Source organism: Trichomonas vaginalis, chromosome II (genome assembly GCF_026262505.1).
Source record: "Trichomonas vaginalis G3 chromosome II, whole genome shotgun sequence".
NCBI classification, from domain to species: domain Eukaryota; phylum Parabasalia; order Trichomonadida; family Trichomonadidae; genus Trichomonas; species Trichomonas vaginalis.
The window spans coordinates 1,042,605-1,056,183 of NC_067204.1; the positions used below are offsets into that span (position 1 = coordinate 1,042,605).

Consider the following 13,579-nt stretch of genomic DNA (forward strand, 5'->3'; position numbering starts at 1 on the left):
GTCAATGTATTTGTATTGTTTGTGTGTGTAAACTTTGTTCTGCTTCAATTCGAAGAGATACTCGAATACGTCCATCTTTTTATTCTAAGTAAAATGTCATTTCCGAAAAATAGAAGCGTGAGTGTTTCAAAAGGTTTAATGGCGGTGGCAGATGTGAAGTTAAATTCACCAACTCAAACAAACAGTCAAAGTGTTGTTGTCAATGTCAAAGAAAGAGATGTTGAAGTGGGGAAACCATACGAAGACGAAGATGGTATAACAATAGTTCCTGTAAAAGAACAACCAACATACCCTGAAGTTAGCAGAGACTTAAGTTCTGTTGCAGATATTCGAAACGACTACCAACAACTTAAAGACAAACTTAAAACTCAGGAGAAGATTTGTCAAGCTTTGGGTATAATGTTAAACTTGGTCGAACACAACCCTGTAAAAGTGAACTCATATGTCATCGCACCTCATGAAATTTTGAAAGAACTATTGAAACTTTTGACAGAGGCAGACGATATAAACATCAAAGAAATAGAACCCGACATTGCTTGCTGTGGTGTTTCATATAATGTCATTGACAAGATATACGTTATGAAAGGAGGTGAAACGTTGAACTTAAAATATAGTTTCCCAGACGTCATAAAAATATTTGACGACCACAACATTTCATTAAAATTTAGTTGCTAAGTAAATGGCAGAAGACATAGTGGTTTATACTATTACGACTAAAAACCCTGAGTCATATAATTCTATAACAACAAACTTACAAAGTCCTCAAGGACGATATTGTAAACTGACCTTAAACACGATGACGACTAAAGCCTGTTTTGCTCTTTTGACACCAGAAGACTTTGTTGTTGTGAATGGTAAAAAATACTTCTTTGAAGATACTTACTCAGATATACCACCAACAGGTTTTGTTGACTTATTTAATACTTTAAGGACGGATGTAACATGTGCTGCAACTAGAGCAGGTTTCATTATGTTTGGATGTCCGACTGAGTTTACTATAAACGATATGAGCTATAATACAAAACTTATATCTGGTTTTTACTACCAACAGTTTCCTATAACAGGAAAAGGTGTCATACAAGGAATGTCTATTCCATTGACTTTAAGTACACCTATTTTATATATTGTTTCAAACTTAGGTTCAAAGTGCTATTCGAATGTCGACAGAAACTACTATGACCAAAAGATACTCATGCGTATAAACAACACTTTCTCTGCTGGTTTGCCTATTGTTCATTCGAATGCAGAGTTTTCAGCTTTAGTAAACTCAAACACTTTAGCAAACATAAACTTAACCTTAGTTGACGCAAACTTTGTTCCTGTAAAACTTTTATGTCCTATGTATTTGTCAATGACGGCAGAAAGTTTCGAATTGGAAGATGCAACTGGTGAAAGTATTGTATTACAAGAACAACTTCAACAACAAATAGCTCAAGAACAACAAATGCAACAAATAGCTCAAGAATAAAAAAAATATTTTTTTTATTTTTATAAAAATGTACAGAATAGATGTTTCAGATTTTTATGACTTCCAAGCATTCAGAAATATGTGTCCATTTCGAGACTATAACAAAGCAGTCGAGAATTTGAAACGTTTAGTCATTTATGTCGACTCTGCCCCAGAATGTTATGTCATGAAAGAATGGGATGTTGTCTTTAACAAACCAAGAGCAACAATAGTTTCAGAACAAGAATGTAGACAGAAACTTAAGAAAATAAAAGTCGTACAAGTTGGAATGAAGATGTTAGATGCTTGGGATATCTTATTGTCAAAGTTAGAAGATTTTTCAGTTCGAGGTATAAAGTTCTATACACCTTCTCCAAACTTCTATTCTATCTTCACTGGATATAAATACGAACAAGTAGAATGGAAAGAAAATGTTATAGAAGCTTGGTTAGACCATGTCAAAGAAATTATATGCAATGGAAACGAAAGAGTCTATGAGTATATCTTATGTTGGTTTGCAAACATCTTACAACATCCAAGTGCTAAAAATGAAACTGCTCTCATTATAATTGGAAAACAAGGAACTGGTAAGAACACTTTCTTTACAGATATCTTATGCAAACTGTTAGAGGGCTATTCGAACCCTAATATGACAAACTTAGAAAACATCTGCGGTAAATTTAACTCTTCAATAGAGAATATGAAACTTATAGTATGTAACGAACTTCAAAGTATAGATACAACAAAGGTTTTAAACTCAGATGCTTTGAAGAGTCTTATAACAGACAAAGTTGGAGTTGTTGAAAGAAAATATAAAGACCAAAGAGTTTGTGAAAATGTTGCAAATTTCATCATGGTTTCAAACAATGTTGTTCCGATGAAGTTAGAAAGTTCTGACAGAAGATATGTAGTTGTCAGAACGTCAGATTCTCATATGCAAGATACAGAATATTTTGACGACTTAGCAGAAACTTTGACACCTAACTTTTACAACCACTTGTTCTCATATTTCATGACATTAGATATTTCAAAGTTCAATCCAAGACAAATTCCACATACCGAAGAGAGACAAACATTGTTAGAAGCAAACAAGAGTGTATATGAACTGTTTATAGATGAGACTAACTTTGAGTGTTTAGATGAAAGGTCATTGTACGATGAATATAAACAATATTGTCAAGAATATGGTTATATGGCAGCGTCTAAACGAACATTCTTGGCAAATGTCAAAAATCTTTTAGACATACAGAACGGCGTATATACAAAGAAAAATTTTTCTGAGTAAATTTAAAAAAAATATTTTTTTATCCGATAGAAAAGATGACGAAATATATTTCAGTCAACAAGTACATGTCAGGACTTAAAGAAGAACTAGACCCATTCGCTTATTTGAATGTTTACTTCTACCATTTTGAAAAGTCTTCATTTGACAAAGTTTGGAACATCGAACCAGTTAAGTTTGCTATTGTGACTAAAAATGGTGCGAAATTTGAAGACTTAGACATAGAAGGTTTGTTAGCAGTCAAAGAAAATTTTGACAGAAGGTTTTCAAACCTTAAAGAAGGCAAAGCATACAAACTTGTTATACCTTATGAACCAAAGAAAGCAGACGACTATGAATATTATGAGTCTAAGATAGTTGAAGTTCAAGGTAAATTGGGTAAAAAGATTTTAGAGTCTAAGCCAGTGTTTGCTCCTAAAGAGGAAGAGAACATTGACATTGACCCAGAAATGTTCTAAAAATAAAATTTTATTTTTACATGTCAAATTTCTTTTTCTCTGGCTCTGGTTCAGGTTCTTTCTCTCTTCTACTTTCTTTTCTTTCTTTTCTCTCTTCTTCTTCTTTTCTGGTGGAGTTATGTCAAATTCTCAGAACCATATTTATGTAAAAGTTCTTTGTCCTTTAATAGCTCTTCTATTCTGTTTCTATTTCATCTTCAAGAACAGCGCATGTGTCTTCTTTGCATTCTAAGAACTTTTGTTGGACTTCATCTCTCCAAGAGGCGTCATCTCTGTCAACAAGTCTGTCATTGACAAACTTAAAGACTTCTCTGCCTAATGTTTTATGGTTCTTGTCATATTCCCAGAAACAGAACTTTAGAACAAATTCACCTTTCTTGTTTACACTATGTAAGATTTTATGGTCGACAGATGTTTTGCTGTCGAAAAGTTTGTCTCGAATATAGATAGCGAAATCGCTAGACATTTTCTAAAAGATAAAAATTTTAATTTTTCTAAAAATATGTTAGAAAAAAAGTTTGCTGACATTGACAAGAAATTTGAGAATGTTTTAAACAAGAACAAGAGGAAGTTAGAAAATGCTCAGATAAAGCCTATACATGACAAGTTCTTATTTGCTCAGAATGGTATAACAGGTCTAATTGCACCACCTGGGTCGGGTAAGACTTTCACTTATCTTAAAATGGCTGCACAACAACAAGAACTAGATGAGAAGAACCCATTCTATGAGTTAGTTGTCATTTGTAGTACTTCTGGTCAATTTGACCAAACCGTCAATTCGTTCAAAGATATTATAAAGAAGTCTAAGTTAGTATGTATAAAGGATACTGAGTTGTTAGATTGGATAAAGAAGTACCAAAGAAGAGTTTTGAAGTACAATGCTATAAATGAGTATGTCAATTCGAAGTTTAAAGACCCAAATGAGGAAATGCAGAGAATATTAGAGAAGAAACACTTCAGAAACAAACAGAAAGAGATAGAATACATTTCGAAGAAATTGCAATCTTACGATTGGAAGACATACCCTCATAGGTGTCTTCTTATCTTAGATGACTTTGCTTCTCATCCTTTGTTAAAGAATAGAGAACAAGACATGTGTCGAATTCTTAAGAAGCTCAGACACTTTAACATCTCAGTTGTCATTTGTGTACAGACAGCAAAGAGTTTAAGTAAGGATGTTAAAAGAATACTTACTGACATCATACTTTTCCCTGGATTGTCCGAAGACGATTTCATGGAACTTATGAAAGAGTCCATGGCAGGTAAGTTTGACAGACATGAACTATGGGAGAAGTACAAAGTCATACAAGACCCTCATACTTCTTTCAGAATTCACATCTACGCGAACAAAGTTCAAATTGTAAAAAGTCAGCAAAAATAATGTTTATGTTAGAATGTTAGATCTAACATGTTTTCTAACATGTTTTCTAACATAACTATTTACAAGCGTTTTACATGGTATATGTTGCGATGGTTCATGACTCTAAACAATTTCGTGGCTTCAATTTCTTCTTTTAGTACATCGAATGTTTTAACGATACCGAAAGTTTCTTTATACTTCTTCTTGACGTCAGATAGAAGGAAATCGTCAGCTGTTGGATAGTTTTTGTTTAGAAATGTCAACATGTCCATTTTATCTTCTGCTGGTTTCTCTGCTTCTTTCTTTAAATCTGCATAGTCGTTTCGCATACGTTCTATCTCTTTGACGGAGTAGTTATATTTCCTCATTGCTGCTTTACATTTAGAACATTGTGGGTTCATTTTTGCGTTATATTCTGAAACCTTACCTGCTAAAACAACTAAGGCGTCAATGGTTTTCTTCATCTCGAACATAGCGGGTCTTATTTGTTCGTTCCATACCTTACCCCTACTATCTTTATCTCTTATTTCCCAAACACATTTTGCAACTAATGAAACAAAGTTGTCGTAGGTCTTAAATTCTTCGGATTTGTAAAGGTCAGAGATGTTCTTATATACCATGTCGCAATCTTTGTCCATAACCTTATGGTTGCAATGAAAACCAAGGAATTCATAGTTAACCTTTCGTATGAACTTCTTTATTTCTACTGAGTCAGTCAGTCCGACTTCTATTTCATCGAATTCTGGAATAGTGAGTTTTTGTTGTTGGATTTCAGGAAGTTTAGGTAAATGGTCAATAATATCCTGCATTTCATAAAGATACTGTTCATTTGTTTCATCTTTCGCACTACAGTCTAAATTACTTGTTAAAAGTTCTTGCTTTATCTTCTGGATTTTTGTTTCGAAAGTATATGAAGAAGGAATGAAGCTTTTCATCTCTACTAACATTGAAGTTGGGTTCATGACTAACGAGTTTGGTGCTGTTGTTGCTAACATGTTCTTACAATAAAAATAAAAAATATTTTTTTAAAAAAACCAACTTTATTTTTTATTTCGGGAAAATTCATGATTTTCGAGAGTTTTAGACCATGTTAGAAAACGTGTTAGAAAACATGTTAGATCTAACATTCTAACATAAACATTATTTTTGGTGTAAAATTCATGAAAATTCAAGAGTTTTAGACCATGTTAGAAAACGTGTTAGAAAACATGTTAGATCTAACATTCTAACATAAATTATATTTTTGCTGAATTCAGCAACAAAATTCAAATTGTAAACGGTTTAATAGAAAAAGTGTTATTTTTTCATGTCCGAAGACTCGAAGGTGCAACACTTCCAAAATACCGACGAACTCAGAAGAGCAGCATGGCAGTATGTTCTTGACAACTTCTTTGAGTTCTCCAGGCACACCTTGGAAAATGCTGAAGAACTCCGACACAGAGAATTTGGAGAAATTGCACTCCAATACTACTTGACAAACAAAGGGTAAACAAAGGGTAAAATAAGACTAAAAACTTAACGTTTAAAAAGTGACATTTTTATGAGCTCCGAGTCACCGAGAAAACTTGGTCAGATGTTAGCAGCTTACTTCCCTGAGGAGGATGGAAGCGTTACATACGTAAGGTTCAAAAACAACGAACCTGGAATTGCGTACCAAATTCGCAATTACATGACCATGGAAGAGTACGAAAGGTTTCTACAAGAGAAACCAGCTCTAAACAACTCAGAAAAGAAAGAATAAAAAGTTTAACTCGTACTTGTTTATTTTTTTACTTGTATGGGCAAGCTGCAAGAATGAAGTCGACTATCTCAGTCTTTGTCTTGACCAGTTGGACTGCTCTTGCGAGTACGTCTGTTTTGCGGTCTCCAGCTGGTGTCTGACCTTCGTAATTGCGCATGTTCTTGAGAGCTCCAACTGTAAATGGCTGTAAGATGAAGAGTCTCTCAGACTGCTTGAGGTAGTCGTCTCTGTCTTTGACCGAATCTGTGGTACGAGTCGAATCGGTCGATTTGAGGGAAGAGACTGAAAGCCTGTCGTCTTCCATAGGGGCTGTGGCATACTCTTTGCGTAAACGGTTCAGACCTTCTTCGAACTCTTGGTCTCTCTTGGATTGAGATTGGAATTGGAATTGGGGTGGAGGGTTTGACATGAACATCCAAGGGTTAGGGCAGTAAGGCATAGGCTGAGGAGGGTAGTTCGGGAAGCCTTGTAGTGGAAATTGGTAGTAACCTTGAGGTGGAAATTGGTAGTAATTCGGAGGTACTTGTTGGAACTGAGGTACTTGTTGGAACTGAGGTTGCTGAGGTGCAGGGGCTGGTGCTTTAGGTTCCTCTGGTTGGGATATGGGCTCGGTTGGTGGTACGTCGGACATTGTCTTGAAACAATAAAACTTGTCTTGAAAAATAAAAGACTTGTCTTGAAACAATAAAAGACTTGTCTTGAAAAAGTAAAAGACTTGTCTTGAAAAAGAGATTGTCTTGAAAAAGTAAAAGACTTGTCTTGAAAAAGTAAAAGACTTGTCTTGAAAAAGTAAAAGACTTGTCTTGAAAAAGTAAAAGACTTGTCTTGAAAAAGTACGGGTATCGTCTGAAATCAAGACCACTGTTCTCAAATTTGAGAACTTTACACCAAAAAATTTCTTGAAAAATAACGGGTCTTGTCTTGAAAAAGTAAAAGACTTGTCTTGAAAAAGTAAAAGACTTGTCTTGAAAAAGTAAAAGACTCGTCTTGAAAAAGTAAAAGACTCGTCTTGAAAAAGTAAAAGACTCGTCTTGAAAAAGTAAAAGACTCGTCTTGAAACAATGACCGACATAGACCCAGCAGATGAGGCAATCTACCTTATAGAGATAAATGAGCTAGTTAGGAACTACCTGAGCCATCTGAAGTCAAACAAGACCATTGCAGGCTGGGTGTCTGGAAGAAGTGCGCTTAAAATTGAAATTGACACTGGAATTGTCCTGCAAATACCAGAAAACACTCCTTTCGACGACATAAAAGAGATGAAGAAAGAAGTCCTCTTGAAGTTCTTTGCCAAGCGTCCTTGGATACTACTTCCAAACAGAGAGAACCCAACTGTACGAATTGCCCAAATTCTCAGAGGACTCTTACACTTCTCGGGTCGGGCGTTCTTCATAAACACAGAGGGCGACATCGTACCTTTACAGTAAACATCTCATTTTAACTTCACTTTTTATGTTTTTACTCACACTCGTACTCAACAGGTTTTGTGTACACACTATTCAACTGTGAACCTTGTATTGACCGGTCTTCCTGCAAATGCAAGTTCGGTCAATACACAATTTTATGGTGGCAAGAAAGACAGTGGGGAATGTTATTCTGACATCTGTTGTTGCGCTCGAGAGAGAATTGAAATTCCAGACCCAACTCCAACACCAACACTCAAGTTGCCAAAGACTCATGTGAAGAAGAAGCCTTCTGGTAAGTTTCTTATAGCCATATACATGGCACGCTTTGAGTAAAAACATTTTTTTCATTTTTTGAATGAAGCAAGTTAAATTCGTCCCACACCAATCTCAATGGACCGATGAAGAGTTTCAAGCCATGGTTGAAGGCGTTGAGAACGACATAGACGGCGAACTTGAAGGAGCTCAAACCACAATTGCAACCAAAATTGCACAAGTCAAGGAACAGATAGCTCCACTTAAAGCTACCAAAGCTACTCTTGACCTCATGGATAGTTACCGTTTAGAAGTAAAGAGTGGAATAAGACAATTAAAATTAAAACTTCTAAACTACGAAGCTATACTCCAAAAGTTAGCAGAAATGAGAAGACTTTACCAGAGCTACTTACATGTAAGGGACTTACCTTCAAGCAGTCCGACCAAAGATGAATTTTCTGACATTGTCCCAATTTTGTCCGAAAGTCAGCTCAGATGTTTTGAACTGCTCCCAACATATCCAGAATATGAACGTTTGCCTGAACTCTTCCGCAATCTCAAAAAACGTTTTTTGGTTCTCATGTTCGAAACTTTTATCGGAAGAGACAACAAACGTTCAGAAGAAGAACAAGATATTATTTTAAACTTGTTGTATGACATAACGTCATAACAAGCTTTTTGAAGTAAAACCGTCATTCTCAAACCACTTCATTTTTTCGATGTCCGAACAAGCACCGAAGCCGAACACAATGGCAGATGTCCTTTCAATGTTGCCAGACAAGCGCCCAGTTCAAATTCAAATTTTGAATTTGAAAGCTCATCTGACAAACACCGTTCAGACTCTCCAAAGTAGTCTTATGGAAGAGATGACCAAGCTCAAAGCCGATGTCCTCATGAACCAAGCTTCCAATGAGAAATGCCTGAATGATTTGACGGAAACCTTGCGCAATTACGAGAGAGAAAACCGAGACCTTGCCAGACTCATCTACCGTTTCTTCGAAGAGATAGACGCCATCTGGAAGGTACTCGGAAAGGACAGAACCTCCAACACCGTAATTCGTGAGTACCAAATTGAAGAAGGAATTGTCGAGGAAGAAGAGAAACACGAAGAAGAGGAAGAGGAAGAAGAGGAAGAAGAGAAACACGAAGAAGAGGAAGTTTGGGCAACCCTTGTTGCCGATGACGCTTACGAAATTTCCCAACCCTACCCATACCAAATCCGCAACAAGGAGACAGGCAAGGTTCTTACCCCAGTCCTCAACAACTTGGGACACTTGAACCTTAACCTTCGGAATCGCGGTTCAATTTCCATGGGCAAGCTTGTCGCAATTCAATGGGTTCCAAATCCAGACAAGAAGACGAGGGTCAGACACATTGACGGTGACAAGCTCAACAACCGTAAGGAGAACCTCGAGTGGTTCTAAGAGTAAAAAAATTTTATTTTAGGGGGAAACCCCGAGTAAATTTAGGTGTTTAGTTCATTAAGTGGGTTAAATTAAGGGTAATTTGGACAATTAGCTCCCGACCTCTGAATTGGACTCTTTCGTCATCCCAGTTGCGTAGGAGGTCGTCCCAGAGGAGTTGGTAGAATTGCCAATCCAAGGACGATTTGTCCTCCCAGGCATTGAGGATGTACTGCTCGTAGAGTTTCATGACCTCTGCCTTGCACCAGACACCCTCTCCCTTGGAACGTAAGGCTTCTTCGAAGTGCTCGAATGCGATTGGCTGCGGGACCATCTGAAATGACACTTTTTGTCCGTTTGGTCAATGTTCGTGTCTCGTGTCATAGTCGACGAAAATACAAACAAACAGGTTATATATGAGTTTGAGACCAAGAATGGTGTAACTCGACCTGTCCGATTCAAATTCGAATAAAAATTTTTTACTTCATGCAATGTTTTATTTCTGTGCCGTCTTCAAGTATGCCCCAGTACTTACGCTTGGAGAGGACATGAACTTCGGTGAAAATTTTGTCCAATTTGAATTGACCCATCTTTTCACCGACCATGCCCATTTCAATGAGTTTGTTATAGCCTTCTTCGTTCGTCATGAGTGTCATCGATGTTCTCATAGTAAACCTTCACTTTGGATTTGACTTCCGAGAAGAATTTGTTGTAGTTGTCAAGGACTGCCTTTGCGAACTGAGGGTAAGACCAATGTTCGACAATAGGTTTTAATGTGGTTACTAAGCCACTTTGACCTTGAGTGAATTCGTACTTCAAAACAAAAGGAGAAAACCTTTCAACAAAGTTGTCGACCTTCTCATAATGTTTACTCTTCATCTTTGAGGTTTCTTTATGGAATATCCCCATGTCGAATTCATAAGCAATTTGAGTGTCATTGCAAGTTTGGGGTTTGAAGCTTTCCTAATATCATACAGTTGTTGTATGACTTTTCCAACTGTATAGTTCCTTCCTGGGAACTCACCATCTTCGTTTGGAATTCCAGTCGGGATATATTGGACGAACCTCATGTACGCAGCGTTAAGGTCGACATAGTATATCTTTTCATCTGAGTCGAACTTGTCGCATCCAATCGGACCAGTTCGTGGAAATTCAAGCGAGTCTCTTATCTTCTGAGAAACTTCTCCTGTTATCTCATAAACATCGTCGAAGCAACCTGTTTCATATAAAACCTTCTGACCTAACTCAGATGCTCTCCAATACAATTTGACGTCGATTGGATGCCTCAATGGAAGTTTGTTTATAGCATCCTGAAGTTCTTGCAACCTCATTGGAAGTTCTTCTGGTTCAGGTTGGTATCCGAACAATCCAACTCCTTTTGGAATTGTGTACTTCTTTTGTACTAGAACTTTGTCTGGAACAACTTTTGGTCTTGCTAACAATGAAAAGTTTGTTTCGTCTTTTGGTACAAAAGTTTCTGTCAGCTTGTCATCTGGAATTGGTTCCAACAAACCTTTCTCGAAAAGAATGTTAACAGCTCTGACAATGTTGCACTTGCCTTTTCCGAACATAAGACTTTCGTTCAACATGAAGTGGTTGTGGAAAATTACAATCTTCAACCATGGCAATTTGAAGTCAACAACATAGTCGTCATGTGAAGAACCTTTAGCTGTAGGTATGTTAACTCGGATATTGACATTTGCCAACGGTGCAACTTTTGCCAATTGACCTCTAAGAATGTACCTTGTTTTCACACATGACTCAAGATACTTCATCTTCTCATCTGTAACAAGACCAGAGTTCCTGAGACATGTAAGAATACAAGGTTCATTGACAATTGTTTCAATTGAATTGTAAATTCCATACCTTGTCAAGTCAATGTCAGACTTATTTATGAACGGGAAGTATCCAGCATGTTGTCTGACTGCTTGAGGGTTCGGTTGGTACCATTCAAATTTTACACTTGCAATTCCTTCAATTGCATTCAAAATGTCTGAGTCGGAGTCAACCATTTGTTCTCTCTTTGTAGTCTTGAAAGCGTCAAGAAGCATTGCAGCTGTTGTGACATTGCCATGTGCATAGTAAATGTGACCATCCAAATCTGTTATGGTCAATCTGAGATTGTATCCTTTCTTATTTCCATCTTGAATTGCAGCAAGTACACCCATGAAGCCTTCTTTGTTCTTTCCTTCGTCAAAGTTTACTGTAAAGGTTCGACCAGATGTAATTTGACTTCTAACTTCACGGTACTTTTCATATGCATATCTTGTTCTTTCCATGGGAGCATGTTTGTCTTCACCTTTTCCTTTTTTCCTTCTCAAAGGATGCAATTGTTCGTCATGTTTCCAGTAGAATCTGGCAAAGCCGTCGTGTCCTTCAACTTGAGGCTCACTAACATCGAAAGGCATGTCCATAAGACGTTCTTCTTCTAACCTCTCTAATCTGTTTGGATAATTTGCACGTGCTGTTTCCAAATCCATTTCGTAGCGAAGACCAGACAATTTGTCATAGACTTTTATGGGTCTTCCCTTCCTATATTTAAAATTCTTCGAAACTTTCCAACCATATCTTTCTAACTCTGCTTTTATTCTAGCAGATTTTCTATCCATTCTATACGGGGGCATTTTTATAAAAATAAAAAAATGTTTTTTCTTTACTTTACATAACCGCCTGCTGCCATAAGTCTTTGACGCCAACCCATACCAGCTAATGAAGGTTGGCTTGGTTTAGTTTGGAAACTAACCTTTGGTTTTGGTTTTTCTTCAGTTTGTGGCTTCCCTTCTTCTATTGGTTTTTCGTCACTTTTCGGTTCCTCTGACTTTACCTCACTTGCAGGTATGGTTGTGTCGTCAACATCTTCGTAAATATCATATGCCATTTGTTTTTGTTTTCCTTTCAACTTTTTGTGTTTGTTGTAAAGTTTAGAATATTTCGACTCTAAGTCAATGAGATGTTCTATAATGAACTGTTGGTCAGTGAAGTAAACTTTTCCATCTGTTGTCTCGAAAGCTCCTTCAGACTTCAATATTTTATTTGTGAGAGTCTGTTTCTTTTTTGAGATACTAGCCGTTCCATTTCTATGAAAAGTGACTTTATAGTTAGGGTTTGTATTTCCAGACCTGGCACTTTCTATTATTGAATTTTTCTCTTCATCTGTAAGTTCTTTGACAGGTTTTGACAATGGTTCTGAACTTTTTGTTTGTGGTGTCAAATCTACCGTTTCAACTTCTTCGGTCATTTCATCTCAGTAAAAATTTTAGTTTGTTTTGTTTTCAACTGGTTGTTTAGGTTTTTTAAGTCGGTCTAAAACTTCTTGAGGTATAGGAAGAACTTGACAAACACGTGGTTGTGTAACTGCTGGAAGCCGACAAATCCATCTTGAGCCCATTTGTCTCAATGCTGTATTGTTCATTTCATCTCAGTAAAAAAATTTACATTCCCCACGTTTGAGGCGGTTGCGGTTGGTTGTTGTTTACCCACTGTTGTGCATGGTTATATCCTCTGTTAAAGAATCTTTCACCTTGGTCCATATAGTGTCCTGCTTGGTTATAGTAGTCATTTGCTTTGTATATAGTAGTTTCCTGCTTGTCTTCCTACATTGTCCATCCATCCTTGAACTTTTCCTCTTGTTTCAGGATTTGGAATAAGATTTGCTGCATCTCGTGCTACTCCCAACCTTTCTGTACAGTTTGTATAATAGGTTGTGCTTTCTCTTTAAGTATACCTAATGTACTCAAAATCTTCCTTCCAACTCCAAATACACCTCTGGCTATTGTTCCCACTGCGGGCAAAAATCTGGATGCAACTCCTGCTAATGCGCCAAATAAACCCATTTCTTATGGGTAAAAAATGACGAATTCAAACAAGGACCCCTATGTTTCTAAAGCGACAAAGAAAGCACTCATGGTAAAAATCTTTAGTTCAACACCAAATGCTTGGTTTATGGATATCTTGGAAAACATTCCGAGGTATAGAGAAGATGGACCACCATACTGGCTAATATTTGTTGGTCAAAACACAAGATACTGTGAAGCCATACCATTACAGTCCAAAAATATTTTAGATGTGAAAACTGCTTTGACAATATTCGTTGACAAATACCATCCAACAAAACTGACATCTGACTGTGAAAGTTCTTTCAAATCAGACGATATTAAAAACTATCTGCGTTCAAAAAATGTAAACCAATATTTCATTGTCGACCAAAACCATTCTGCTCTTGGTGTCATT

The 13,579-nt window shown here is 36.8% G+C and overlaps 15 protein-coding genes and 1 pseudogene across 16 annotated transcripts, besides 1 other annotated feature; 10 read left to right on the plus strand and 6 right to left on the minus strand.

Annotated features, from left to right (window-relative positions):
• Positions 1 to 13,579: part of a mobile genetic element that runs on past both edges of the window.
• On the plus strand, positions 139 to 675 carry TVAGG3_0464080 (protein of unknown function, DUF4106 family; the record flags this gene model as incomplete). Its single annotated transcript, XM_051235198.1, has 1 exon — positions 139 to 675. The coding sequence occupies one exon, from the start codon at positions 139 to 141 to the stop codon at positions 673 to 675; it is 537 nt and encodes a 178-aa protein (XP_051093022.1).
• On the plus strand, positions 1,193 to 1,468 carry TVAGG3_0464090 (uncharacterized protein; the record flags this gene model as incomplete). The annotated part of the gene is made up of 1 exon (XM_051235199.1): positions 1,193 to 1,468. One exon carries the CDS (start codon positions 1,193 to 1,195, stop codon positions 1,466 to 1,468), a length of 276 nt encoding a protein of 91 aa, XP_051093023.1.
• Positions 1,497 to 2,071, plus strand: TVAGG3_0464100 (uncharacterized protein; the record flags this gene model as incomplete). Its single annotated transcript, XM_051235200.1, has 1 exon — positions 1,497 to 2,071. A coding segment is annotated over one exon (575 nt), but the record flags the coding sequence as incomplete, so codon positions are not given.
• Positions 2,097 to 2,732, plus strand: TVAGG3_0464110 (uncharacterized protein; the record flags this gene model as incomplete). The annotated part of the gene is made up of 1 exon (XM_051235201.1): positions 2,097 to 2,732. One exon carries the CDS (start codon positions 2,097 to 2,099, stop codon positions 2,730 to 2,732), a length of 636 nt encoding a protein of 211 aa, XP_051093025.1.
• Positions 2,768 to 3,183, plus strand: TVAGG3_0464120 (protein of unknown function, DUF4108 family; the record flags this gene model as incomplete). Its single annotated transcript, XM_051235202.1, has 1 exon — positions 2,768 to 3,183. A coding segment is annotated over one exon (416 nt), but the record flags the coding sequence as incomplete, so codon positions are not given.
• TVAGG3_0464130 (protein of unknown function, DUF4106 family) lies at positions 3,690 to 4,543 on the plus strand (the record flags this gene model as incomplete). The annotated part of the gene is made up of 1 exon (XM_051235203.1): positions 3,690 to 4,543. A coding segment is annotated over one exon (854 nt), but the record flags the coding sequence as incomplete, so codon positions are not given.
• On the minus strand, positions 4,628 to 5,020 carry TVAGG3_0464140 (organellar and viral DNA polymerase type B; the record flags this gene model as incomplete). The annotated part of the gene is made up of 1 exon (XM_051235204.1): positions 4,628 to 5,020. One exon carries the CDS (start codon positions 5,018 to 5,020, stop codon positions 4,628 to 4,630), a length of 393 nt encoding a protein of 130 aa, XP_051093028.1.
• TVAGG3_0464150 (uncharacterized protein) lies at positions 6,088 to 6,288 on the plus strand (the record flags this gene model as incomplete). Its single annotated transcript, XM_051235205.1, has 1 exon — positions 6,088 to 6,288. One exon carries the CDS (start codon positions 6,088 to 6,090, stop codon positions 6,286 to 6,288), a length of 201 nt encoding a protein of 66 aa, XP_051093029.1.
• On the minus strand, positions 6,317 to 6,919 carry TVAGG3_0464160 (uncharacterized protein; the record flags this gene model as incomplete). Its single annotated transcript, XM_001286238.1, has 1 exon — positions 6,317 to 6,919. The coding sequence occupies one exon, from the start codon at positions 6,917 to 6,919 to the stop codon at positions 6,317 to 6,319; it is 603 nt and encodes a 200-aa protein (XP_001286239.1).
• TVAGG3_0464170 (uncharacterized protein) lies at positions 7,350 to 7,715 on the plus strand (the record flags this gene model as incomplete). Its single annotated transcript, XM_051235206.1, has 1 exon — positions 7,350 to 7,715. One exon carries the CDS (start codon positions 7,350 to 7,352, stop codon positions 7,713 to 7,715), a length of 366 nt encoding a protein of 121 aa, XP_051093030.1.
• TVAGG3_0464180 (uncharacterized protein) lies at positions 8,050 to 8,266 on the plus strand (the record flags this gene model as incomplete). The annotated part of the gene is made up of 1 exon (XM_051235207.1): positions 8,050 to 8,266. A coding segment is annotated over one exon (217 nt), but the record flags the coding sequence as incomplete, so codon positions are not given.
• Positions 8,666 to 9,370, plus strand: TVAGG3_0464190 (cytochrome B-C1 complex subunit 6, mitochondrial family; the record flags this gene model as incomplete). The annotated part of the gene is made up of 1 exon (XM_051235208.1): positions 8,666 to 9,370. One exon carries the CDS (start codon positions 8,666 to 8,668, stop codon positions 9,368 to 9,370), a length of 705 nt encoding a protein of 234 aa, XP_051093032.1.
• On the minus strand, positions 9,420 to 9,683 carry TVAGG3_0464200 (uncharacterized protein; the record flags this gene model as incomplete). Its single annotated transcript, XM_051235209.1, has 1 exon — positions 9,420 to 9,683. One exon carries the CDS (start codon positions 9,681 to 9,683, stop codon positions 9,420 to 9,422), a length of 264 nt encoding a protein of 87 aa, XP_051093033.1.
• On the minus strand, positions 9,829 to 11,958 carry TVAGG3_0464210 (annotated as a pseudogene). Its single transcript has one exon. A coding segment is annotated over exon 1 (2,130 nt).
• TVAGG3_0464220 (phage tail repeat-like family) lies at positions 12,003 to 12,587 on the minus strand (the record flags this gene model as incomplete). Its single annotated transcript, XM_051235210.1, has 1 exon — positions 12,003 to 12,587. The coding sequence occupies one exon, from the start codon at positions 12,585 to 12,587 to the stop codon at positions 12,003 to 12,005; it is 585 nt and encodes a 194-aa protein (XP_051093034.1).
• On the minus strand, positions 12,606 to 12,761 carry TVAGG3_0464230 (uncharacterized protein; the record flags this gene model as incomplete). The annotated part of the gene is made up of 1 exon (XM_051235211.1): positions 12,606 to 12,761. The coding sequence occupies one exon, from the start codon at positions 12,759 to 12,761 to the stop codon at positions 12,606 to 12,608; it is 156 nt and encodes a 51-aa protein (XP_051093035.1).